Source organism: Condylura cristata, unplaced genomic scaffold (genome assembly GCF_000260355.1).
Source record: "Condylura cristata isolate star-nosed mole 26May11 unplaced genomic scaffold, ConCri1.0 scaffold00039, whole genome shotgun sequence".
NCBI classification, from domain to species: domain Eukaryota; kingdom Metazoa; phylum Chordata; class Mammalia; order Eulipotyphla; family Talpidae; genus Condylura; species Condylura cristata.
Genome location: NW_004567140.1, coordinates 5,976,776 through 6,003,814, shown reverse-complemented (window position 1 = coordinate 6,003,814; position 27,039 = coordinate 5,976,776). Strand labels below are relative to the sequence as shown.

The window sequence follows — 27,039 nt, the reverse complement described above, 5'->3', positions numbered from 1 at the left end:
AACTTTTCCAAGGCACTTCCCTTGACTGGTTTGTCGCGCAGCTAGGGATGCCCGGACTGCCAGCGCCTCGGAGGTAACGCCTTGTCGGGGTCCGGCTCCCTTAAGAAAAATGGGTGGAGAGTGGGTCGCACAGCCTAAGCTGGGAGCCGGACCGCAGGCGCGCGCCCGCTCCAGTTCGCGCCGGAGAAAGCGGAAGCCTTTTGGCCCTTTGGGGCCGCCGTCACCAGGGGGCGGGGCCCGGAAGGGAGCAGGATGGCGGCGCTCGGCAGTGACAGCGACGAGGATTTGGCCAGCTATGGGACGAGCCTGGAGCCGCTGGAAGAAGGTGAGGGCCCGATCGGTCGCCGGGCCTGTGGAAAATAGGCCTGAGGTCTAGGATTCGTGTCGAAAGCGCACAGTCTTGTGCCAGGCCATCCCCGATCGGGGGGAAGTCTCCCGTGCGCGCTGCGGGCTCTGGGAACAGCGACGGGAGAGGCGTGCGCTCTCCTGGCGGGGTGATCACGCTCTGAAGGGAGGGCTGGGGGACCCAAACGGATGGGGAATAGGAAAATGAAGAAACTGGCGTGCGTGAGAGCGGAGGAGTGAGCAGGCGATGTTTCCCTAGGAGAGGACCCTTGGGACAGAGGAAGGAACCCATCCTAGGAAGACCCGGGGAAGGATTTCAGGCAGAGGCTCTGTAGTCGGAGCCCTTTGGGTTAATTGTGGGACCACAGGGCCAGACTGGGGAAGCGGGGGTCCGTGGGGGAGACGTTTAGAACATGATGTCAAAAGGGGATGCAGGAGTTCGATCTTACTTGGTGTAGTAAGAGAGTTTGGATTTTATACCAAAGGTAGTCATTGGGGGCGTTTAACACGAGGGAAGGGTTACCTTTGAGGTTAGTTTATCCTCACTTTTGAGAATAAGAGGGTTGGAGATAAGCAAAAATGAAACAGGGAGATTGGTAAAAAGAGGTCTGGAACCGATGATGCCTTGGACTGGGGTGTTAGTGGGAGTGGTAAATGGCAGTCTGGGTTCAGATATACTTGCAGGTAGAGCGGATGGGCATGCTGGAGGTGTGGGCAAGATGAAGCAAGGTTCCAACCTCCTGTGTTTCTGGTCTGATCCATATAATGACTTAACTCATTCAGAAAAGATGCATTGAGCTCCCAGTAAGGATGATGTCCGTGGTTAGTCCTGGGAGAAAGACAGAGGAAGCATGGAGGGTGAGATGTTACTGTTAGACCTGTTGGTGGGATCTTCCTCCTACCTTGACCACATCCTACCAAGTTGGTTACATTTCTTCAGGGAATTTCCAGTGACTACTGTTCTAGACCCTAGAAACAGTTCTAATCATGAGAAACATGTATTCAATACTTGTCTCTACCCTATTAATAAATGACAGAAACACTGGTCTCCTGAAATCTTCTGGAGTTTGAACACAGCCCATGTATTTCCTCTAAGACATCTCTACCATTGTCAATATCTCCAGTTTTCTAATCAATTCCATTTAAAGACCCCTGAACCCTAACTTGTCAGAGTCTTTCCCTAAGTGTGGCACAGGGTGTACCGAGCAGGGCTATCACTAATATTTCTTTCTTTCTAGACTGACTTATCTCATACAGCCTAAGATCACATTGGCTTTATTGGCAAACATTTCTCTGATTGCAAAGAATTTACTGACAAAGAACCTTTATTTGAGGAGCTTCAAATCAAGTTGGAAACAGAAGTGCAAGGTTTACAAGTGCTAAAATATGTAGGAAATAGCTTGCACAAGCTAATGAAGATTGAACAGGCAAGGTAGAATCCCTTGAAAACTGGTCAGAATTTAGCTCTGCAGGAAGAGGACTAGGGTTGGTCTCTACTTCTTAGCATTAGAACTTTTTGAAAATTGATTGATTCATTCTCTCCTAAACACTTTGAAGTTTAAATACAATCTGAGTACATTTTACAATATAACATACTAGACCAATAATCACTTTACTTCCTGTTTTGAAATTTTAGTGACAGGTTAGATAAACATTGGTGGAGGAGGGACTGCACACTTTAATTAAAGTTGCCGGTCTTCATCAAAAGGTTTATTGGTTAAGACAATAAACCTAGAAGCTCACACCTCAACCCAAAGGCTCATAGGTGCTATGGTGAAGGAGGAAGGAGCAAAGGCATTTAGCGGCTCTTCCCACAGTTACTTTCACTTGGGTCTAGATTGCGTCCATCTCCAGCTTCTGTTCTTGGATTAATTTGAGGGCCATTTTCCTTCTACCTGATCCTCCCACTTAAAACTCTAGGGGTCCGGTCACCCATATCACATCCCACAGACCCCTCAGCTCATGTTCCAGACTCTCTACACTGTCCTCCAGCTCCACCTTCAACGACCCCTCCCTCATCCCCTAGTCAGCCGACTGTGCTCTAAACACCTGACATTGCCGTTTTACACCTCCTGACCACTGACTGGAATTCAGCTTCTGCTGAAATTGTGTCCCTATTGGCATTTCCAGGATGAGTGTGGTGTTGGGGTCCTTACACATTGTCAGAGAGTTCCTGCATGTGCTGCTCCTCTCTCCTGGGTTCTGAGCACCTGAGATAGGGCTACAGCTATGCTTAGTGACTCTCACCCAGGGTCTAGAACACGCCTGCTTCCATGGTTAGGCCCACAGTCAGCTTTTGTTCGGGACTGAGTGAAGGACTGTCCCCTTCTTATTTGGAGGCAGAGTTGAGATCTGATTTCAGCTCTGTGTTTATTAATTGAGGAGCTTAGAGCAGTTACTTACACAGACCAACCTTATCAGGCTCTGATACATGGGATAGGATGCACGAAAGGAGGATATTCGTTGTTATTAGGAGCAATAATTATGACATGCCTGCTGGAATGCCACCTTCTCCCTGGAGTTTCCCTGTGCTGCCGTTACAGGGGCGCTTGCTCTGGAGGCCTGTGAGACTATTGGGGCCTCGCCACCTGTTGTCACAGATCCCCTTAGTTGCCTGCCTCTCTTTATCTCCTTCTAGATCAGGAACACCTCAAGGCGCAGAGCGAGAATAGCACCCAGCACTGGTAGCATTCACCCTCTCTGACCTTAAGTGGTCTTACCTGGGGATGTTTTTGCCCCTCAGGTGACATCTGGCAAGTCTGGAGACCTTTTTCATTGCCATGCTTGAGGGGCAGGGTGCTACTGGCATCTAGTTCTAAAAGCTGGGATTCTGCAGAACTTTCTGTAGTGCACCAGACTGTCTCGGACACGGAATTATCTAACTCAAACTGTCAATGTGGCAAGGTGGGACAAATCCTGCTTAGCTAGGAGTCATGCCAGATGGCCACAGTCATGGAGTGTGTGCATGCTCTTTGTAAGAAATGGTGAAAATCTTGGATTTGAGATCTAAAATGTTAATCCCATATTTCTTTAAATTATTTATATATATATGTATATACATATATATGTTTACATTGTGGTTCATTTTAAAACAATGTATACTTACCCCCCCCCTCAAGTGTAGACCCCACAGAATTTCCTCCCTCAATGCACCTGTGCACCATCACCAGTCTCCTGTGCCCCTCCCTTCCTCCTTCTGACACCTTCCCCGTCTTGTCTCTGGTTTTATTGTCTGTTGGTTTTATTGTTATTCCCCCACACACACCCAGGCCTTATTTGTTTCCGAGATAATCCTCCTATAAGTGAAACCATTTGATATTTTTCTTTTTCCTTCTGACTTATTTCTCTGAGCATGATCCCTTCTAGCTCTGTCCATGTCACTGCAAATGGCATGTGTTTATCCTTTTGATTGCTGAGTAGTATTCCATTGTGTATATTACTACATCTTCTTGATCCAACTGTTTTGGGTTATTTGGGTTGTTTACAGGTTTTTCCTATAGTAAATAGAGCTGCAGTAAATTTAGGAGTGCAGGTATCCTTTTGAATTAATGTTTTTGTGTTCTTTGGGTAGATCCCTAGGAGTGGAATCACTGGGTCATGATTACCTTCTTTTTTTAAAAAAAAAAAAATGATTTTTTTTATGCATACAGAACTGGGGTGCATACAGACGTGCAAGGGTGGTGAGAGGATCACCGGAGACAGAGTGGGGAGCAGAACAGGCAGATCGATGAAGTACACTGCTGAGAGGAGCAGTGGGCGGGTCAGGAGAGGTCTGTCCCGCCTTGTGGGTCAGCCATGTGGGTCATCTCAGGGGCGGGGATCTTACTCTGAAGCAGGCTGCGGCCTGCTTGCAGTTCTGCATCTTTACCGTTGCGCCCCCAGGGAGAGCCCGTTATTACCTCCTTTAGAATGAAATAAAATTGTTGCTGATATTAACTGAGTTCACTATGGCCAGATACTCTCAGTTCTCTGTGAGTGTTACATAATCCTGGGCTTCACCCTATCAAGTGGGCTGTTACTGTCCTAACTTCACACTTGTGGAGGCTGAGGCTTGGAGAGACCCACTACCTGGACTGAGATCACAGAGCTAGCAAGTGGATCTCCAAGTCTTCGGAACCTGAGCTCTTGACACATGTTGTGGGTTATAATCCAGCCATGACCTACAGACTTCAAAAACTACAAAAATTGGGGATTCTGACACTAGACTGTCTTTCACTTTTTGTCCTATCTTTCATATTATTTTACCTTGTTTACTGCTGAAGGTGTCAGAGCAGTGGACAGGGGGGCTGCAGTGTTTCTTGTTCACAGTCCAGATGGTGGCCTGGGCAGCCAAACCAACATCCTCCCCTCCCCCTCAGGCCAGAGCCTGTCCTCGGAAACTTTTGACTTTAAATAAATTCAGAATTTTGAGGGCCTTCTCTGGTGGCTCAGTGGGTTAAAGCACAGAGGTATGAAACAATCGCAGCTACTGTGGCATAAGTTCGATTCCCTGCCAGCGAGGTGACCCACATGGTGCAGCGAACCTCTCCTGTCCTGCCTGCTGCTCCCCTCAGCAGTGTGTTTCAATGCATCTGCCTGTTCTGCTCCCCACTCTGTCTCTGATCAATTCTCTCTTCTTTCATACCTCAGCCCCCTGAATCCTCTCACCGCCCACACCTCTGGCCTGTACCCCAGTTCTGTTGCATAACTAAATAACTTTAAAAAAATAAATTCTGGGCCCTCCCTGGTGGCGCAGCAGGTTAAAGCACAGCACTAAGAAGCTTAAGCCACTTCCGCATGAGTTCGATTCCCGCCTGCCCCGGAGGTGACCACATGGCGTGGCAGACCTCTCCTGACCCGCCCGCTGCTCCCCTCAGCAGTGTACTTCGTGGATCTGCCTGTTCTGCACCCCACTCTGTCTCTGGTGAATCCTCTCACCCTCCGCATCTCTGACCTGTACCCCAGTTCTGTACTAATAAATAAATAAATCTAAAAAAAATAAAAAATAAAAAATAAAATAAATTCTGAACTTGAATTGGAGTTGATCAACTGAGGCAATAATTTGTGTTATAGTACCAGAAACTTTAAACTTAATGGATTTTCCGGCTAGACTGGAATATTTTAAACCCTTTTTGCTTGTGTGATTTAACAACCAGCCCTTTACAAAGCAGGAACAGGAGTAAGTTTAAAGAAAAGTATCTGGGATCAGGAGATTCCCAGAAATAATGACATTCTTAAAATATAAGGAAAATGGACATACCAAAGGAACAATGTTAGAGTCGGGGATGCTGTGAAGTTCTAGAAGTGATACGGGAAATGTTCCTTTACTGCCAACCTCTGTATGCCACCTGCTAGTAGCACCTTGCCTGCTTCACTGCCAGCAGACTCCATTTACGTGAAACCCTCCCAGTAACTCAGTTTCATAATGGAATTCAGTGGGGAAGTCAAGCCACTTTCACAAAAACATTTTTAATAAAGATAAGTTATCGGGCTCGCCCTACTGGCACAACGGGTTAAAGCATCACATTATGAAGCTCTCTGAAGCCCCTGCAGCACGAGTTCGATCCCTGGCCAGGGAGGTGTCCCACATGGCGCGGCAGACCTCTCCTGACCCACCTGCTGCACCCTTCAGCAGTATATTTTAGCCAGTCTCCCTGTTCTGCTCCCCACTCTGTCTCTGGTGAATCCTCTCACCCCACAAACCTCTGGCCTAAATCCCAGTTCTGTAAGCATAAATACATAAATCTTAAAAAAAAAAGATATCTATAATTATCTTAGAATTATAAAGAAGCTTGATAAAATGTATTATTGTGGAAACAACATATGCTAGTAAGGTCTAGGAATAGCAACTTAATTAAATTCTTTTAAGAGATGAATAGTTCATTCTGTTTAAGAAATGGCATTTTCAGGGCCTCCTGTCTGAGTTCGATCCCTGACCAGGGAACTGACCCACAAGGCCCAACAGACTCCTGTCTCCCCACTGCTCCCCTCAGCAGGGTATTTCAGATCCGCTTGTTGTGCTCCCCACTCTGGTGAATCCTCTCACCACCCCACACCTATGGCCTAACCCCCAGTTCTTCTGTGCAAAAAAGAAAAAAAGAGAGACATTTTCCTGAAACCCTTTCTAACCACATTCCCTGCTCTCTTTAACTTTCAAAATATATTTTTTTTTAGGTGCAAGACCTAGGAAGCCAATTCCTCTTCAGGATCAGACTGTCAGAGATGAGAAAGGAAGGTACAAACGATTCCACGGAGCCTTTAGTGGGGGTTTCTCTGCCGGATACTTCAATACTGTTGGCTCAAAAGAAGGTACAGTTCTCCCACTTACAGCCTAACATTGCTTAAGTAAGTGACTGAAATACCCTAAGACTTCCCTTCCTCGCACGCCCACCCCCTTTACTAACACAAGACAGTCTCCTATGCTGACTGTTTGGGATGTTTCCAGAGTCAACATGTGTGCTATCCATTGATTACAAAGAATAGTATCTGTGGGTGAGTTTCTTTCACTTTTGAAAAAGTAGATAACATTCTAGCCAGATAAGTAAATGAGGAGGATGCGTCCTTTGCGTATTGTACCTTGCCACTCCAAGTGGCATAGTGATTGGCTGTGGTGATGACATGTGTGTCGCGTCGCAGTGACTCAGGAAGGCAGGTGTTGCACGCCACTGGTTGTTTGAGCTGCTCTCTCCTGACCTTGGGGCTCCCACCATCACTTGTTAATATGTATGCTCCATCTGGAGAAAACAGGTGTGAATAGACAATGAAATGATTAACTCAGATAGCAATAATTAAGAATAAGATGGGGGGAACATGGAAGCAGCCCAAATGCCCAAAAGTAGATGACTGGATAAAAAAGATGTGGCACATCTACAATGGAATATTACTCAGCAACCAAAAAAGAGAAACACATGTCTTTTGCAGCAACTTGGATGGAACTGGAAAAGATCATGCTTAGTGAGATAAGCCAGAAAGAAAAAGAAAAATACCAGGTGGTTTCACTCATAACAGGAGTATAATGGACCAGGCAAGAAAATAACAAAAATAATGAACAACCATATACCAGAGACATGTTGTGGGGAATGGGATCAAAAACAGGGGGTGGGGGGAAGGGAGGGAAATGCATGGGACTATGGTGGTGGCACACGGGTGATTGGTGATGGGAAACCCGTGGGGATTACAATCGAGATGGAAAAAAAAATGTGCAAAATGATGTAAAAATAAACTTTTGTAATAATTAAAAAAGTAAAAAATAAAAAAAAAAACACCTAAAAAAAAAAAAGAATAAGATGGGGGGGGGGCTCCCTGGTAATGTAGGGGTAAGTCTTAGCACTATCATCGCTACAGCCTGAATTTGATCCCCAGCCAGGGAGGTGACCCACATATGATGCAGCAGACCTCTTTGGTCTCATCCGCTGCTCCCCTGAGCAGTGTATTTCAGTAAATCCACGGTTCTGCTCCTCACTCTGTCTCTGAGAAATCCTCTCACCTTCCCCACACCTCTGGCCTATACCCCAGTTCTTCTACACAAAAAAATACAAGGGGCCATATCTTTTGCATAGTTTTAAAAAAATGGCTCATATATATACAGTAGTAGTCAAACTAAAATGAAAAACCAAACAAGGAAGAAAGGATGCATGTAAGCAAACTAATTGGGGTCCATGACACGGTTGATACTCAATATCCAGAATGTGAAATGATCAGTTCAATGAGCAATTGACCAAACTACTACTCAAACATTTCATACTACAGGAGACAGCAATGCTATATGGAATATTCAGTTTTACAAGAAAAGCAGATTAAAGTCACTTAAGCCTTGTGAAAGTAGTATACTTATTAAAATGTTAAAAATGACTGTAGGGTTTTGAAGAAAGAAGTATACTGATCCTGACTGTTATAACGATAGCTATGTTGTGAAACTAAGAATTCAGACCAGTTCATGTGATTAGTCAAGTAGACTGGGCTATAGTTTTTGTTTTTTAAAAAAGATTTCTTTTATTTATGCACTCAAGAGTTGGGGTAGAGGCCAGAGATGCAGGGGGTGAGAGGATTCACCAGAGACAGAGTGGGGAGCAGAACAGGTGGTTGATGAAGTCTACTGTTGAGGGGAGCAGCAGGCAGACAGGAGAGGTCTGCTGAGCCCTGTGGGTCAGTTCCCTGGGGGTGGGGTTGGGGAGCTCAGACCTTAGAGGTTATAGCGCTGATACTTTGACCCCCGCACCACCAGAGAGACCCAGTTCTAAATTCTTATGGGGAAACCTCCCTGAAGCCACTAAGTCCTGACAACAGAGGATGTGGAGATTAGTTAGAAGTTTATGTGGAGTAGGGGCCTTCCTGGTGGCACAAGGAGTTAAAGCCCAGCCCTGGAAAGCTATCCACAGTCACTGCAGCACAAGTTTGATCCCCAGCCAGGGAGCTGATCTACATAGGGCTCAGCAAACCTTTCTTGCCCCCCTCAGCAGTGTACCTCAGAACATCTGCCTGTTCTGCTCCCCACTCTGTCTCTGGTGAATCCTCTCACCCCCTGCACCTCAGGCCTGTACCCCAACTCTTGTGTGTATAAATAAATAAATCTTAAAAAATAAAAAAGTTTATGCTTAAATAACTGAAGCTATTAGGCTAATATTTGAGGTAGAAAACTTTACACTATAATAAACGTTGCCTTTTATAAAATAAAAAAAAAGTTTATGTGGAATAATTAGCTGAGCAGCAATATGGGATGTAGCTTAGCGTTTGTAGTTATTGGGGGTTTCAAGTCACTACTTAGTTAAAAACCAAAACATGATCTGGGATTATAATGTTTTAAACTCTTCTCTCAAGGATGGACACCCTCTACCTTCGTGTCTTCACGACAGAACAGAGCAGACAAATCTGTCCTTGGTCCCGAAGATTTTATGGACGAAGAGGTGGGTGTGCAACACTTTGGCTGCCCGCTCGCTGCAGCGTGTGCGGTCGGCTGTCAGCGCCTCTCTTGCTGGAAAGCGCCATGTGCAATTTCCTCTTTATTTGTGAGACTTTCTGCCACAGGGCCTTGTTCTGTGGTACCGTGTGCATAGGGGGTTCTCATTCAGCGGAATAGTCCCTTAAGCCAGGTCAGTTTCTAAGGCGAAGCAGGTGAGGGGAAAACTGCGCCCAGGCTTGACAAAGCCAGAACTGCCCCAAAGTGGAATGCCCCTGGGCCGCAGCCCCCCAGTGCACACCGCAGGTTGAGGACCCACAGTCTGCACTAGAGAAGGTGTGCCGGGCACTACTTGCTAACTTCTTAGGGGTGATGGGAGTGGGACTCCTGGGGTCCTCTCAGCCTGTAGGCATGCTTTTTTGTTTCAGAATTCAGCTTCTGTTGTCTCAAAATCTGGGCCCTGTATTCATTCGTTTTCAATGATAAATACCAGACAGATAAAATACCAGCTGCTCTAGGCTGCAGGCAAGAGATAAAGGCAGGTCCCCTTCCTATCTGACTAGCATAATCTATAAGGTACCACAACTCCTGCACCGGAAGCCCAGATGCAGGCCCAGCTCGTCCGTGCGCCAGCTTGTCTTGCAGCGCCAGCACCAAGTGGCTGCAGCAGTGTGGGGCGGTGGAGTGGCACGTCCAGGAATCCATTATGCAGGGGACGGAGGACTTCTTTCTGGGTCTTTCTTCTGCAGAGTGGAAAAACCACTTACTTAAGTACTATAGTGGATTTTCACATCTGCAGGGGCAAATCGTTTTACAGGCCATTCTCATAAGCAATTCCTAGCAACGAAATGAGGTCAGTGACAGCCTTAGAAGAGACGAACAGCCCCGACCCCCTGACGTCGGTCCTACCTCCCCATCCAAGTCCCAGCGTGCACCCACACCTGCCGGGGCGCCGCTCCTGAAGTGCAAGCCCAGTGGAGGAAGGCAGCGCCTGGCCAGGAAAGGCCACTCTTTGTTGAAGGACTTAGAAGGGGCAGCCGCTATCGGTGCCAGTAAACGCAAAGGCGCTTGTCTCCAGGCCTGGCGCCTGTGTGCTCACAAACACTTGCTAACTGCGACTCTAAGGTTTGGCCCTTTCATGCTGACCTTTGAAATACTGTTTGAGAAGGACGGGGCAATTGCTTACAGTAAAACGAAGTACTTCCTGCCTTCCTGGCTGCCTGTGGTGACCTCACTCACTCTCTGTTCTACACCTCTGGCCTTAGCTTAGGTGACTCTTCCCAAGTCAATGTGTAAAGTCATTAGTCCTACTGATCAGTCGCTAGATTTTGCAGTTTAACTAATGGTTTAAAAAGAAAAGAAGGGCCCTTCCTGGTGGTGCATGGGTTAAAGCAGAGCACTATGAAGCTAGCTGCTGCTGCCTTAGCAAAGTTCGATCCCTGGCCCTGGAGGTGACCCACATGGCGCAGCAGACCTCTCCTGACCTGCCCGCTGCTCCCCTCAGCAGTGTACTTCGTACATCTGCCTGTTCTGCTCCCCGCTCTGTCTCTAGTGAATCCCCTCACCACCTTCATACCTCTGGTCTGTACTGCATGTCTGGATGCCTAAAAATAAATCTTTAAAAATAAATAAATAAAATTAAATAAGGCTCTGTGATGGGATATGGTCAGTCACTTTCCAAGTAACATAAATTATTGATTGAATTTTTTTTTTTCAGGATCTCAGTGAATTTGGGATAGCGCCTAAAGCAATTGTGACCACAGATGATTTTGCTTCTAAAACCAAAGACCGAATACGAGAAAAGGCCAGACAGTTAGCAGCGGCCACTGCCCCTATTCCTGGAGCCACTCTGCTCGAGGACTTCATAACACCAGCAAAGTGAGAAGAATTTGATTCTGATTTTTCTGATCTTGGCTGCACTGGTTTGCATACGGTGGTTTTCTTACTTAGGGATGATCAGACTGCAAGCGGGAGAAACTCACCCTAGCTTGAATACAAAGCGGGAGGGTTTCCAGAAAGATCTGACATCTGCACTAACATCACAAGGAAGTGTTCTACAGCACCAGGCGCTGGCTGCTGAAGCGCATGGAGTTGCAGAGCTGTTCACAGCTGGGTGCCTCCTCCAAGTCTCGGTGGCTCTGACCTGCCCCCTCACACCCCTCTCTACAAGCCTCCCGGTCACGCTTCTGGCGCATGGCCTGAAGTGGCGGCTAACACAGTCGTTTCCTGGGCCATGGTTCTATTGCAGGTGGGGAGGAGGGCTGAGCTCCGTGTATGTGCTGGCTGGAGGTCAGAGGCTGCTTCTTTCCTTGCTCTGGTTTTATAAAGCTCATTCTCAATGCCTTGATGTCCTAGATTGTCTGTTGGTTTTGAATTACTGAGGAAAATGGGCTGGAAGGAAGGACAAGGAATCGGTCCTCGAGTTAAGAGAAGACCACGCCGACAGAAACCCGGTATGCATGCTGGCTGGCTTTCATTTTCCCGCTCACTTACTAGTGCCTGCACATGTCTAGAAGTAAAATTGCAGGCTCAGGTGCACGAAGTTGAAGGCTTTTGTGTGTAGTACACAGTAGCTTTCCGGGAGCATTGTTATTTGGTTATGGTCCCACCAGCGTGTATGTGATGGCGGTAAATCTGCTCGCTATTCTGGCCAGAACTGTGTCACCGAGCAGCTGATTGTTCTGTTTACTCTTTGTCTCCAGCCAGGCTGTGAACTCTTGGGGGCAGCGATCAGTTCTTTCAGGTTCTCCGTGGGGCCAGGCAGGCCTGCTTACTCCCTGGGTGCCCAGGGGCAGAGTGTGGGAGGGTCGGGGCTGGGGAAAGCAATCCCGACTCATCGGTCTCCCACCTACGAACTGTAGCATCTTTTACGAGCGAGCTGTGTCGCGCTGGAGAGTGTCAGCGAGGCGGGTTTCTGTGTTCATGACTAATGCGTTTGAAATCTCTCATAGATCCTGGAGTGAAAATCTATGGCTGTGCCTTGCCCCCTGGAGGCTCGGAAGGCTCTGAGGTATTATAGGAATGACTCACCTTCTGGGTTTAGAAACATCTGTTGTTAGATTAATGTAAATTTTAGGATCAGAAACTGTTTTTTTAAAAAGGCTTATTTATGAAAGAAGTGGGGTACAGGCCAGAGGTGCAGGGAGTGGGGTGAGAGGATTCACCAAAGTGACAGAGTGGGGAGCAGAACAGACAGATCAACCAAAACATACTGCCAAGGGGATGAGTAGGGAGACAGGAGAGGTCTGCTGCGCCCTGTGTGTCAGCTCCCTGGCCGGGGATCAAACTCATGCTGCAGCGGTTGTGCTCAGCTTCACGGTGCTGCGTGCTAACCCCTTGTTCCGCCAGGGAGGCCCCAGGTCAGAAACAATTTTATAGGTCAGATTCTATTGCAGTGAAATGCCCCCACCCTGGCGCTGTCTTTGTCCTGTCCAGCGACACATTCCCAACACGCCGGCGCTACAGATCACCACTCTGTTCAGATTCTTTTTTTTTATTTATTTCTGCATACAGAACTGGGGTACAGGCCAGAGGTGCAGGGGCGGTGAGAGGCTTCACCAGAGACAGAGTGGGGAGCAGAACAGGCAGATCGATGAAGCACATTGCTGAGGGGAGCAGCGGGAGGGTCAGGAGAGGTCTGCTGTGCCCTGTGGGTCACCTCCGGGGCGGGGATCGAACTAGTGCTGATGTCTGCAGACAGCCTCTTAGTGCTGCACTTTAACCCCTTGCACCACCTCTGTTCAGATTTTTAATGGAGTTGTTAGTATCAATTGCTCATGGACTTGATTTAGCCCCTTGTAAGAGCATCTGTGAATGTCCAGTCATTATTCCGTTTGGAATTAGTCACTGACTGTCATGCAACAGGCGGTGACTCACTGCCATTCTACTTTTTCTATTTTGGCGATAGGATGAGGGTGACGACTACCTGCCGGAAAATGTGACCTTTGCACCGAAAGATGTCACACCTGTGGATTTCACACCTAAAGATAATGTACATGGACTGGCTTACAAGGGCCTGGATCCCCACCAGGCACTGTTTGGAGCTTCAGGAGAACACTTTAACCTGTTCAGTGGGAGATTTGAGGGCGGCGACAGTCTTCTTGAAGACATTGGAGTGAATAAAGGAAGAAAACTGGGGATTTCAGGCCAGGTAGGAGTGTTTCTGTGATAAACGAGAACCACTGACGAGTGAGAATACCTTCCTTATTATATTCACCACAGTGAGACGCATTGTTCCTTTACTGTACAAAGATGCCGGGGGGTCATGTTTTCCTTAGGCTCTCTTCTGGGGACAGGTAAACACACCTCCCTGATTCTGCTATGTGCCCCCGAGACCCCGTGACCTAATGACCAGGGTGGTGTTTGAGTGTTCCCAGGAGTCAAGTTGTTTCTCTGCTCACGTGTAGGGCTGAGCAGAAAACCGCACTGGCCCTTGCATTTACACAACAGTTGAGTGCCTCTCCAGGTTCGAATCCAGGTTTCTGCCGCTTGGACTGTGTCCACAGCTGTGCGCCTTAAGTCTGGGGCAGAGGTGCACATTTTATTGGGGAGACTTGCTTTTTCACCTTGGTAGGAACTGGAGAGTTCACTTAGCCTCTCATATTGACTCAGAGCTTCCTTTCTAAAGCATAGCTAGAAATTTTCATCATTATTCTCCAGACATTTTTTTTACGATCTATTTATTCATTCATTTATTTATTTATTTCTAAAATTTTTTATCACAGAACTGGGGTGCAGGCCAGAGGTACAGCGGGTGAGAGGATTCACCAGAGACAGGATAGGGAGCAGAACAGGCAGATGGACTAAAATACACTGCTGAGGGGAGCAGCAGGTGGGACAGGAGAGGTCTGCTGTATCGTATGGGTCACATCCCTGGCCGGGAATTGAACTTGTGCTGCAGAGGCTGCCGAGAGTGAACCCCTGCACCACTAGGGAGGCCCAATATGTGTTCTGTTTTCCCCCAGCCCTTTTAACAAAAAGCGTTTGCGGTGGGAGTTTCCCACAAAGATGGATTCTTAGAGGCGCGGCTAGGTAGCAGGGCCTTCAGATCCCAGTCACCAGCACTGATACGGGCCACACTGCTCAGCAGGTGAACATTCTGCCTTTCTTCTCTCAAGACCCCGTATCTCCCTGCGTGGCTACTTGGCTGTGCTCTCTTCTCTGCTTCCCGTCAGGACCCAGATCTGTGGCTGCAGCCAGGACAGCCCAGCACAGAGGGTCTCTGCCTTGTCAGTCTTCCAGAGGACTTGGTGTTCATTGGGGTGTTCACTGGGGCTCCCATTCATTTTTGAAGGCTTTTGGTGTTGGTGCCCTGGAAGAGGAAGATGATGACATCTATGCCACAGAGACCCTGGCCAAGTATGACACGGTCCTGAAGGACGAGGAGCCTGGAGATGGACTCTATGGTTGGACGGCGCCCAAGCAGTATAGAAGACAGAAAGGTAATTCTTGGCCTCACCTGACGGAGCCAGGTGTCCAGCTAGCAAGGAGCAGGGACTAAAAGAGTGATGCTTTTTTAATGAAAAGGGTGTCAGCCTCTATGGAGGGATGGCTTGTTGGTCACAGATGCAGGATGAGCAGCAAAGTAGGGAGCAGAGAGGCCTGACGTGGGAAGTAAGAGTGGGATTAGCCTGGGTGAAGGCCAAAGTCAACTGTCAAGGGGGAGGAGTGTGTGGACAGGTGCTTGTGTTGCAGGTCAAGCTGGAAGTGGGTCAAGGGAAGCACCCCCAGCTTGAGGGATGAGGCAGGTGGCCAGGATAGGCCAATTCAAGCAAGAGGTTAGAAGGCTAGGCTTGGGGAGCAGGTGGGAGGGACCCTGACAGCCTGCAGCAGGTGGAGATTGACACCCAGCCTTGTCATCAGTGGAGTCCCTGACTCTTTAGGGCTTTCGTTGGTGTAGAAGATGGGCCCCCCTCAACACAGACTGAGTTTCAAGTTGGGGTCTGTAGTGATTCAGATCCTAGGGATCTAAGTAGTATTTCCATATCCCCTTCCAGAAAAGGTGGGAAGGTGCAGGTGTGTGATAGGAAATAGTATTGTGTGATTCAGAGTCAGTCACGTGGGTGTAGAGCCAGGCCCTTACTGCCCAGCTTCGTGAGCTGGGGCCCATCATGTGGTGTGAGAGGATTCACCAGAGACAGAGTGGGGAGCAGAACAGGTGGATCTACTGAAATCCACTGCTTTGGGGAGCAGTGGGTGGGTCAGGAGAGGTCTGCTGCACCCTGTGGGTCACTCCCTGGCCAGGGATCAAACTTGTGTTGAGGCAGCTGCTGCTAGCATCACAGCACTGTGCTTTAGCCTGTTGGGCCATCAGGGAGGGCCCAGGGCTCATTTTTAAATTATTCTCATTTTTCCCCATGATCAATATAACTATAATAAATATTCTCACAGCTGTATCTTTATGCATATTTGTAGCTTATATCTTCAGAGCAAATTCACAAAATTGAAATTGCCGGGTTTTAAAAGGGTGCAAAATTTAAAGAATGTACAATAGAATCTCAAGTCACAGGGGACAGTCATTCCTGAGGGTGCTGCACCAGGTACTGCTGAAAACCCCAGAACCACTACACTGCTGGCCCCATGTTAGCTGGGAGTCCAGGCCGTGGTGGGCGTGTAGAGGAGCCTTAGGCCACAGAAATGCAATTTGTACATGTGGGTTTTTGACATATCATGCCTGGAGCTCCCTCAGTCTGTCTTTGTGAATGATGTTTGTCAGGGTGACCAGTGGATGATCCCTTGCTCCAGTCAGGCTGTTGAACATCCCCTTCCCAGATCAGTGATCTCTATCTCTTGTTAAAGATCCACTTATGGGCCCTCCCTGATAGCTCACCAGGGTAAAGCACAGCACTATGAAGCTAGCCGCAGCTGCTTCAGCACAAATTCGACCCCCAGCCAGGAGAGTAACCCACATGGCGCAGCAGACCTCTCCTGGCCTGCCCGCTGCTCCCCTCAGCAGTGTGCTTCATCGATCTGCCTGTTCTGCTCCCCACTCTGTCTCTGGTGAAGCCTCTCACTGCTCCTGCACCTCTGGCCTGTGCCCCAGTTCTGGATGCATAAAGAAATAAATCTTTTTTACAGAAAGAAAGAATCCACTTAAGAGAAAAGACCAAAGTACCTTTTCAGTTGTGCTAACGGGAGATAAAACAAGCTGACCTTGTTATTGCCTTGGGTGCCTTGTTTGGATAGTTGCTATGGAAACCAGGAGGCAGACTTCCGTGGCTTTTCACCTGGTGTTAGAAATGACTCACTATCTTAGTTTTAGTCGAGGTGACACTGATTTAGGACACTAGATGATTCAGAGGAGTAGGTTCACACCTTCCATGGATGTCACCACACCGCATCTGCCACCAAGCACCCAGAATCCTCTGCCACCGTCCACTGGGCCCCGCCACACCCTGTTCTCTCCTCTCCCCTTAATTCTATGGTCAGACTTCTAGATTTGTCATGGGTTTGGTCTGTCTGACCCTCTGCTTTGTTTCTCTATGGCCCACAAAAGTGGCTATTGACAGAAAAAATAGAAATGATGCTCTCACCATTGCATTTTTATTTTTATCCATACTTGTCTTCTTGATGGTTTTTCTTGAGATCTTTGCTGGTGTCGTTCAGGCACTTTCCCGGTACATGCCATGAAGGTACTCTTTGGGCCTCCCCGCTGCCAGCCAGCCCGCCGAGGTGGTGCCAGCTGGCCTGGCACTCTCGCTGTGCCAGCAGAGGCACACCTCTCATTCTTCCCATTTATTGCTTGCTCTGCAATCACAGGTGACATGCAGCGTTTATGTTCTTAGAGATAAGATGCTGACGTCTTTTATCTCAATCTGATTTTTTCTGCTTCTCTCATTAATCATTTTATAGAACCAGAGAAAGATCTTCGATACGTTGGCAAAATTTTGGATGGATTTTCGTTGGCTTCTAAACCTTTGTCTTCTAAGAAAGTAAGACATTTTTTTACAATTGGTGTTGGTCCTTAAAATGTTTGCTGCTTTGTAATTTGAGTTGTATTAGCCGTTGAAAAGGTAAGTCAGTTCTGGTTATAAAAAGCAATTGCCTACTTTTTTCTTTTTTTCTTTAAAGATTTATTTATTTGTGCGTACAAGAACTGAGGTGCAGGCTAGAGTTGTGGGGTGGAGGGTGAGAGGATTCAGTAGAGGCACAGTGGGAAATAGAACAGGCCGACTGACTGAAATCCACTGCTGGGAGGAGCAGCGGGGAGTCAGAGGTCTGCTGCACCATGTGGGTCACCTCCCTCACGGGGGATCAAACTGCCGCTGCAGATGGCTTCATAGTGCTGCGCTTGAACCCGTTATGCCACCAGGGAGGGCCCAGCAGCCTAGTTACTCTTGATCTACTCTTGACCGTGGAGGACAACATTCTGTATTAGAAATGTCAGTTGGTGTTCACATTGTATTCAAAACATCTAAATGTGAATCTTTTAAGTTTAAACGTCAAGGGAGTAGTTGTTCCCAGTAAAATGAGTGACAGTAGAAGCTGAGGGAGTATGTAGCTCAAGGCGAAGGAGAACACTTTCCAGGGGCCCAACAGCCCACTGGCCTGACTCCTGCTGGGTCCCGGGAGCGATTCCGCCAGCAAGGAGAAGAAGCTGACAGAAGCTGCTGGATGCAGGTGAACTCTATGGAGAACGCCACACAGCTTTCCTCTTTTCCAGAGTCCTGCTTTTGTGAGATTCTGTTTAGGCCAAGCCCGGGGCTCACGGGTGGGCACCACATGTGAGTGTGGGTGCTGGTAGCTCAGGAGGGTCTCAGGCCTGCAGCACCTGCCCTCTTCCCTTGCTGGCACCCCATCTTTACATTGTTCCACAGTTTAATCAGATGTTTGTTTCTCACTCAGCAAACACTTGTTAAGCACCATTGTGATGTGGCCTTCGGTTCTCCAGAACAAGGGGGCCAGTGCAGCCCACGGTAGCACGCTGGCTATTACAGAGGCTTTGTTTAACCATGACAGTGGAGCCAGGCAGAATATCCTTAGAGCAGCCCTGGATGCGTAATACGCTCTTATCAACACTAGAAATGTCAAACAGCATCAAAGGAGAACAGGAAAAGGAAGCGTTCGCGTGGTTGGGGAGCCCTCGCTCCTTCTGGGCTTCAGGGCAAAGTCCTGTGCAGCGAGGGGATACCCCAAGCCTCTCCTGTCTCACTCAGTGCTCCCCGCTGCAGTAGATTTCAATATACCCCCCCTTTCTTTCTTATTTTTTCTAAAAGATTTATTTTTATTTATGCTTACAAGAACTGGGATGTAGGCCAGAGGTGTATATTTGGGGGTTTGGTGGGTGGTGAGAATATTCACCAGAGACAGAGGGGGGAGCAGAACAGGCGGATCCACTGAAATACACTGCTGAGGTCCCTGGCTGGGAATCGAACTCTGCAGTAGCTGGTGATAGTTTGCTGAGACTTTAGTCCCTGCACCGCCAGGGAGGCCCTAAATCCCCGTTTGCTGTTCTCCACCGTCTCTGGTGAGTTCTTTCACCCCGCCCATCCAGCCTATGCACAGCCCTCACTCTGATTCTTCCCCTCAACAAAGTCACGTACATGTCCCTGTGCCTCGTCCTCTCGTGCTGCTTTGCACTCTGCATGCTGGAACACAGGTGTCTGCGGCTGATTTGGGGGTCTGTGTTTCAGAAAAGGTGATCAGGCTAACGTGACACAAAGGAGGTTTCTTGACAATGGCAATACCCTGTCTCATGGGCTTCCTCTCTAGGCTGCACGTTCAGCCGCCCGGGAAGCTCCGTGGCGCTGACTTTGAGGGGTGGGGTGCCGACCTGGGTATTGCCTGAACCCTCCAATGAGTCCACAGCGCAGCTGGGCCAGAGCCACAAGCAGGGGGCGGCAGTGCTCTGCCTGGTACAGGCTGAAAAATCTAGATCATGAGGACTGTCCTTCAGTGTGTGTGTGTGTTAGACCGTGAGCAGGGAAACCATTCAGTTCAGTCATTAAAAATAACTCGTATGGGCCCTCCCTGGTGGCGCAGCAGGTTAAAGCACAGCACTGAGAATCTAAAGCCGCTTCCTCATGAGTCCGATTCCCGCCTGCCCCGGAGGTGACCACATGGCGTGGCAGACCTCTCCTGACCCACTCGCTGCTCCCCTCAGCAGTGTGCTTCATCGATCTGCCTGTTCTGCTCCCTGCTCTGTCTCTGGTGAATCCTCTCACCCTCCGCATCTCTGGCCTGTACCCCAGTTCTGTACGAATAAATAAATAAATCTTTAAAAAAAAAAAAAAAACCTCGTACGTTTAGGCCCTCCCTGGTGGCGCAGTGGGTTAAAGCACAGCACTAAGAGGCCAAAGCCACTTCAGCATGAGTTCGATCCCCGCCTGCCCCGAGGTGACCCACATGGCACGGCAGACCTCTCCTGACCCGCCCGCTGCTCCCCTCAGCAGTGTGCTTCATCCATCTGCCTGTTCTGCTCCCCGCTCTGTCTCTGGTGAAGCCTCTCACTGCCCCTGAACCTCTGCCTGTACCCCAGTTCTGTATAAATAAATAATCTTTTAAAAAAAAAATCTAGTACTTTCTTTCAACTTGGCAGTTTTGCCACTATTAAAGCCTGGCTGAACTCCCCAGATATTTCAATTTCAGGTCAGTCAACTTCTGAATTAAAATTACCTTGGGTCAAAAAATAAGGCCTGAAGTTGCAAGTTGGGGCTGAAACAGAATCAGTAAAAGGATTCTGAATTCAAAAGCAGCTTACTTTAAAGTCACTGGCTCTCCCTACACCTTCAGTCCTACGTTCCTGAATTTCCTGACCCAGTGGGCTGCTCGCCACGCACTGTGCTGTTGTTTTCTTTGTTGTTCTCAGCATATGGAGCAGGCTAGAGATTAGCATCTGTGCAGAAGAGGGAAGGTGATAATGAAACTGTGACCCTCCCAACCCAGCTGGACACAGGGATGTGCTGTGCCCAGTTGCCATATAACTGTAGCATATTAGCCTGGGAGGCCTCCCTGGTGGCACAGGGGTTAAAGTCTCTGTGTTATCAAGCTAAGCCAGCCACTGTAGCCTGTGTTCAATCCCTGGCGAGGAAGTGACCCACAAACAGACCTCTCCTTTCCCCCCACTGCTCCCCTCAGCAGTGTATTTCAGTAGATCTTCCTGTTCTGCTCCCCACTCTGTCTCTGGTGAATCCACTCACTCCCCTACCACCACACCCTGGCCCACACCCAGTTCTATGCATGAATAAATACAAATAAAACTTAAAAAAAGTAGTGTTAGCCTGGCAAAGGGCAGGGTTAACAGCAGACAGAGGGAACAAGTTTTCTTGGGTAAGTCAAACATGCCCATCTTGCAGCCTGTACTTTCTGAGTTCTGCTTTGATTTTTCAAGACGTATCCACCACCTCAACTGCCGAGAGACTACCGGCCGGTGCATTACTTCAGACCTGTCGTCGCTGCAACCTCAGAGAACGCCCACCTCTGTCAGGTGCTCTCACAGTCAACTGGAAAGCCAGCACATGATGCAGGGACACAGAGTAGGCACCAGCTGAATGCCTCCAGGCGGGGCGAGCTGCTTGGAGAAACGCCAACTCCAGGTATATGCCGTGGAGAAGAGTAAACCCACTATGCTTGTAATAATCTGAGCTAACAGCATCAAAATGAAAGTTGTTATTCTCCCAGTGAAAATTCTGACAGGATTTTTATCCTGTGGGGGGCTAGAATTGTTTCTTGTGAATGGCATGCAGAGTAGACTTACTTTTCCATCCGCTTGAGTTGTGTCATTAGACTTACAATCCTTGCCTTAAGTTTAGCAGTGTTCAGACTTCTAACAATTGCCCGGAATGCAGTGAAGGCCAAGGATCATGTGCACCTCTCTTTCTCCACAAAAGCTGGGAACACAGGATTTTTTTTCTCGGGGGTGAAGGGTGTCACAATTTTTCCCCTGAAAGCCCACAGGGAATGAATGCATCTGAAATTGGGGGCAAACGGGGGGAGTCCCTGTAACGTGGAGCAGAAAGACCCATGATAAGCAGTGAGCCATTGGGAGCAGAAAACAGGCAGAAAAGGCGGAGGGACGAGAAAGTACCCCGCCAGGCGGGTTACTTCCTTTAAGTGGTGTCGGGGTCTGCTGCTGCCGGCCATAACAGACTGACTGGTTTATGATCACACTCCCGAGAGAGGCTGAAACTGGGATAGCTCAGGGTTTGAGTCCCAGCTCGGTGATGTGGGGCTTAGCACCGGTGACTCCATGCTGGGCCTCGTCTCGTTTGTGATAACTGTAGACCAAGCGGAACTCGTGGTTCTTATTTCCTCCCCAAACTTCTTCCTCCATTCTGCTCAAGCCAGAATGTGGGAACCCTGATTCTTAGCTCCCCTCTCTCCCCGCCTCCCACCCTGCCTCCCTCCCCGGACCCTGCCCACACCCGACACGCGGGGGGCCCCGTCCACTTCTCTTCGCCTCTGTGACAGTCTCCTTGCCTTCCACTCCCTTCAAGAAATTGGGAGTGGAACCCCGTGAACTAAATTACACCACTGCCCACCTTTAAATGCTCCAGTACTTTTCACAATGAAGAAAACCCCTAGCTCGCCGTGAGGTCCTGCGGCCCAGCCCTGCCTGCTTTTCAGACCACATCTTACGTCACTTCCCTTAACTGGAGTGGTCAGACCTCAGTGTCCTGGGAGCACGGCGATGCCTCAGGGCACCTGGATTTGCAGGTTCCTCAGCCTCTGCTCTTCCCTCATGCTTTGGCTTCTTTTTACTTACAACTTGCCTCAAATATTGTTCTTTAGAGGCCTTCCAAGTCCTCCTGCCCAACTTGTTAGCTCATTCTCTTCTCACTCACAGCTCACCCTGACATTTTTTAGTCCTCCTCTGTGTCAGTTTTGTGCTTCTTTAATGTCTTTCTCTCTCTCTGGTGAGAGCGGGATCACATCTATGCTGTTCCCTAAGCCCAGACCAGCACCTGGCATGGGGGGGACGGGGGCGGTGCTCAAGGGGGTGTTGACATGAGCGAGTCCTTGATGGTTAGCTGTGCTCCGAATTGGTGCTGGGCAGGACTGGGAATGGGTCACCACAGACTGGGGCCCTCATTTTGGGAGCACTCACTGACCAGAGAAACATCCGGGTATGAACGTCCATCCATATGTTAACACTGAGGAGGCTGTGTCGTGCTGCAGTCTCATCCCCAAGGGTAACATGAATATAAAGGAAACTCTCAGTGTAAATTCTGCATCTCCAAGCTCACAAATCTGGGTCCTGAACACATGAACCTATCACAGAGGATATAGAGAAATGCAAATAGTTTTCTCTTGGGATACTTTCTCACATTATCATTTTTTTTACTTAGGTTCAGCTACTTCGGTGTTAGAATTTCTGTCCCAAAAAGATAAAGAGAGAATCAAAGAAATGAAGCACGCAAATGACCTGAAGGCAGCCCAACTCAAGGCCAGGAGTCTGGCCCAGCAGGCCTCAAGCAGCAGGCTCCAGCCTTCTTCTCCAGACGTCGGACATAGCGCTTGGCACCTGGCGTGGAGCAGTGGGTCAGCCAACGCAAAAGCCAGCAACTTCAAGCCTTTCGCCAAAGATCCAGAAAAGCAAAAGCGATATGAAGAGTTTTTAGTAAATATGAAACGGGGTCAGAAAGGTGGGTGGTCGGCCCAGATCCCCCAAGTCTCAACTGCGATGGTGTCCTCAGTTGGGTTCTGGCCCGAGTCCCAGATCTGGAGTTGAAGGACCCTGTGCAAACAGCACAGAGGTTTCAGGCCCTGGGCCTGAAGGGGCTCTCGACCGGAGAGAGCAACACAATTAGCTTGTGTTTCTCTCTATCTCGGGGCCCAGAGGTAACTACCCAAGTAAAGAACATGTTTTGGCAGTGGCTTATGCTAAATCACAGGCCATTTGCTGTTTGCAAATGCATGATTACCAAGAGAACAAGGTCATCGCCCTGCTTTATCTCAAGGGCCTGGCCACTTAGCCCGCCATCACAGCCCAAGTAGACTTCAAAATATTACTGATTGTTGAACCATGATAATGGGGGAAATCAGTCTAAGATCTGTAAAGTAAAATGCTTAGCCTCCCTGGGGGCCTAGGGATTAAACTCAACAACAATATCAAGCTGTCACCACTGTGGCTTGAGTTCGATCCCCAGCCAGGGAGCTGACCCACAGGGCACAGCAGACCTCTCCTGTCTCCACTGCTTCCCTCAGCAGTGGGTTTCAGACAGTCTGCCTGTTCTGCTCCCCACTCCACCCCCGGTGAATCCTCAAACCCCCCCACCCCCACCGCGCATCTGGCCTGTACCCTAGTTCTATATGTATAAACAAATAAATCTTACAAAAAAAAAAAAGCAAAAATGCCAGCTAGAAGAAAAGCACTACTTTTCTACGAAATCCTTGCGAGAAGTTGGTTGCTTAAAGTAGATCTTTCCCTACAGTGCCCTCACTCCCTACTAACCACACCCTAATGTTCACTTATTGAAAGAAAAAAAAGGAAAGAGTGTTTTTCTATCAAAATTTAGGAATGAGCCCTCTGGGAATAGTAAGTTCCTTGCTTCAAAGATGGAGCCAAACATTCACCCCTACCTGCTTTCTTCTGTTAGACAGCAGCCAAAATTAGTGAAATCATTTTGAGGAAGAGAGCAAAGTTCCCTGCCAAGCCCCTCACCAACATGCTCTCAACAGTCAGGCCAAAGATTGGGTCTCTGCTGGGCCCCAGCATCCACGGCACCCCAAGTGCTCTTTCTTTAAAAAAAAAAATGATTTCTTTTAATTTTTTAAAACTTTATCTATGCAACAGAAGTGGGGTACAGGCCAGAGGTGCGGGGACAGTGAGAAGATTCACCAGGGACGGATTGGGGGGCAGAGCAGGCAGATGGATGAAGCACACTGCTGAGGGGAGCAGCCGGGAGACAGGAGAGGTCTGCTGCGCCATGGGGGTCACCTCCAGGGCGGGGATCAAACTTGCGCTGAAGTGGCTGCAGCCAGCTTGCAGTGCTGCGCTTTAACCCGCTGCGCCACCAGGGAGGGCCTCTTTCCTGAGTGAAGCGGGCTCTTGCCTCTGCTCCACAGATGCCCTGGAACGCTGTCTGGACCGCAGCATGACGGAGTGGGAGCGGGGCCGAGAGCGGGACGAGTTCGCCCGGGCAGCGCTGCTGTACTCATCATCCCACTCGACCTTGTCCGCCAGGTTCACCCACGCCAAGGAGGAGGACGACTCAGATCAAGTTGAAGTCCCTCGAGACCAAGAGGTCTGTCCCCATCATGTCTCTGGTGAATGTATAAGTTAGCTGTGGGCCCAGACATTTCAAGGTCCTCAGGAAAAGATCAAAATACGCTTGGCATTGTAGGATGGGAAATGAACTCTGCAGTTTTAACTTCCAGTGTTCTTCAGCAATAACACTGTAGCATAAGCCGCTCTGTCCTTCTGGAAGCCAGCTTGCAGGCTTTGAGGTCGGCGGCAAACAGGATGAATGTCGTTTCCTCCTAGAACGACGTCAATGACAAGCAGTCGGCTGTGAAGATGAAGATGTTTGGGAAGCTCACCCGGGACACGTTTGAGTGGCACCCAGACAAGCTTCTCTGCAAGAGGTTCAATGTCCCCGACCCTTACCCAGAGTGAGTCCGGTGAACCTGCCTTGACATCAATATGTACCCCCATGGCAGAGCTGGCTTCCCCCCTTTTATTTAGAGCTGTATTTTTATGTATTTATGCATAGAAGAACTGGGGTACCGGTCCCAGTGGGGGGCGGGGTTGAAAGGATCCACCAGAGACAGAGTAGAGAACAGAACAGGCAGATCTACTGAAACACGGCTGAGGGGAGCAGCGGAGAGGCAGGAGAGGTCTGCTGCGCCCTGTGGGTCACTCCCTGGCCGCGGATCGAACTCAAGCTGCAGTGGTGATACTGCTCAGACTTAACCCCTGGGCCACCAGGCAGGACCTGACTTGCCCCTTTACATACTGATATAAGTCTCTTATTCTAGAGGAACTTACTTGTTGAGATTTACATTAAATCTGCTCTCACTTCTATTCATTTATTATTAAAAATGAACAATCATCAGCTAACAAACTTAAGTTCCTATCAGCAATATGAAACACAGAGGTCAAGTTGCAAAAATTATGAAACAAGGAACCTTTTCAACGATACACAGAGTTACATATAAACATTACTTGGGTTTTCTAATCTTTTTTCCTTTGATTATCAACACTGCCAGAAAGTGCATACAGTTGAATCAGAGACTGCAGAAAATGTAGGTATATTTAGGTATTTTTAGCAGCTGAATTTTTCCTTAGTGGAAATTCATTTTGAAAGTTAAATTCTAGCTCTTACTGTAATACTTCCTGTAATCGCGTCCTAAAGTTAGCCAATCTATTATTTCTTTCTTTTTTTTTTTATGTTAAAGAACTGGGGTACAGGCCAAAGGTGCGAGAGGTGAGAGAACTCACCAGAGACAGAGTGGGGAATAGAACAGGCAGATTGACTGAAATACACAGCTGAGGGGAGCAGCAGGGAGGCAGGAGAGGTCTGCTGAGCCCTACGTGGGTTATGTTCCCCAGCCGGGGATCGAACTCAGACCATAGCAGTGGTAGTGCTGAGTAACCCTAGACAGGCCTTTTGGCCAGTCTAAATTCTTACACTGCTTTTTAGAAGTGAACACACCTTAGGGGAGCTTTTAAATCAAGTCGAAGAGCTACTGGTGGAAAAATATGTGCTGAAAAGCTTTACTGGGTGGATATTATTATCCTTATAGTTGTCTTTAAAATCATGTATATTTTTCTTTGCCACCCAGTTCCACGATAGTTGGCTTACCAAGAGTGAAGCGTGACAAGTACTCAGTCTTCAACTTTCTGACCCTCCCAGAGACAGCTTCTTCACCCACAGCTCAAGCATCAAGTGAGAAAGTACCGCAGCACCGAGGTCCCGAAAGTGAGTCCGGGGAGCTCTGGCCTGTGGTCACCACGCCTCATCTGGTGGGGGCCAGAAACAAAGGTCCCGTGGGCCTCATGACGCACCCTTGTGAAAGCGCCCTACATTAAGAGAGTTGCTCATACGAATGCATTGGCTCCCATTGTTTGGGGTGCCCTGTTTGGGGTGCCCTGTTCAGCAGCCTCCGCCATGTCAGCAACACCTTCCACATGCCGGGCCCATACTGGGCTTGCTGATGTTCTCCAAAGAATGAAAGAGCCACAGTGGAGAATTTGCCTTTCTTGCTGATATTGCTGTTCTATCTTTGTCTCGCTTTTCAGAATCAAGAAAACCCTCTAGATGGGACACATCGAAACAAGAAAAGAAGGAAGACTCCATTAGTGAATTTTTGAGTTTGGCCAGGTCAAAAGTTGGCCCATCTAAACAAGAGTCCAGTCCACTAGTAAGCAAAGAGGAGGAGCCTGCCACGGGATCAGCCTCTGATAAGGTACTTGGGGCATCCAGGTTCTCTTGACCCCGCTGACCATGACCTTCGCCTTCTTTATTTTCCTTTTTTAAGATTTATTTATTTATTTATGCATACAAGAACTGGGTACAGGTCAGCGGTGCGGATGGGGGTTGAAAGGATTCACCAGAGACAGAGTGGGGGGCAGGACAGGCCAATTCACTGCAATCCACAGCTGAGGGGAGCAGCGGGGAGACAGGAGAGGTCTGCTGCACCCTCTGGGTCACTCCCTGGCCGGGGATCGAGCCGCAGTTGCTGCCCATAGCTGATAGCACTGACACGAACCCCTGCACACCAGGGAGGCCCTAGTAGGGCTACTGTACAGTCAGATCATAAACACCACAAAAATGAATGTCTGTGAACGGCCACAATCTAGCCAGGCAGTGACTAGATGTGGGGACGCATGCAAGTGAGCATGGCAGACGTGCACGTGTGTGCGTGTACGTCCCCGC

The 27,039-nt window shown here is 48.6% G+C and overlaps 1 protein-coding gene across 1 annotated transcript in view; it reads left to right on the top strand.

Moving 5' to 3' along the window:
- The first annotated feature begins 246 nt into the window (after window positions 1-246).
- The window catches only part of GPATCH1 (G patch domain containing 1), a 33,788-nt gene continuing 6,995 nt past the window's right edge, over window positions 247-27,039 (top strand). The window contains exons 1-15 of the mRNA XM_004693593.2: window positions 247-325; window positions 6,499-6,633; window positions 9,142-9,227; window positions 10,938-11,098; window positions 11,576-11,673; window positions 12,172-12,230; window positions 13,128-13,370; window positions 14,514-14,661; window positions 17,072-17,151; window positions 20,550-20,754; window positions 22,507-22,803; window positions 24,227-24,405; window positions 24,645-24,772; window positions 25,946-26,082; window positions 26,403-26,576. Coding sequence (XP_004693650.1) covers window positions 253-325; window positions 6,499-6,633; window positions 9,142-9,227; window positions 10,938-11,098; window positions 11,576-11,673; window positions 12,172-12,230; window positions 13,128-13,370; window positions 14,514-14,661; window positions 17,072-17,151; window positions 20,550-20,754; window positions 22,507-22,803; window positions 24,227-24,405; window positions 24,645-24,772; window positions 25,946-26,082; window positions 26,403-26,576 — 2,203 coding nt within the window. The 5' untranslated portion in view covers window positions 247-252. The remainder of the gene's footprint in view (window positions 326-6,498; window positions 6,634-9,141; window positions 9,228-10,937; window positions 11,099-11,575; window positions 11,674-12,171; window positions 12,231-13,127; window positions 13,371-14,513; window positions 14,662-17,071; window positions 17,152-20,549; window positions 20,755-22,506; window positions 22,804-24,226; window positions 24,406-24,644; window positions 24,773-25,945; window positions 26,083-26,402; window positions 26,577-27,039) is intronic.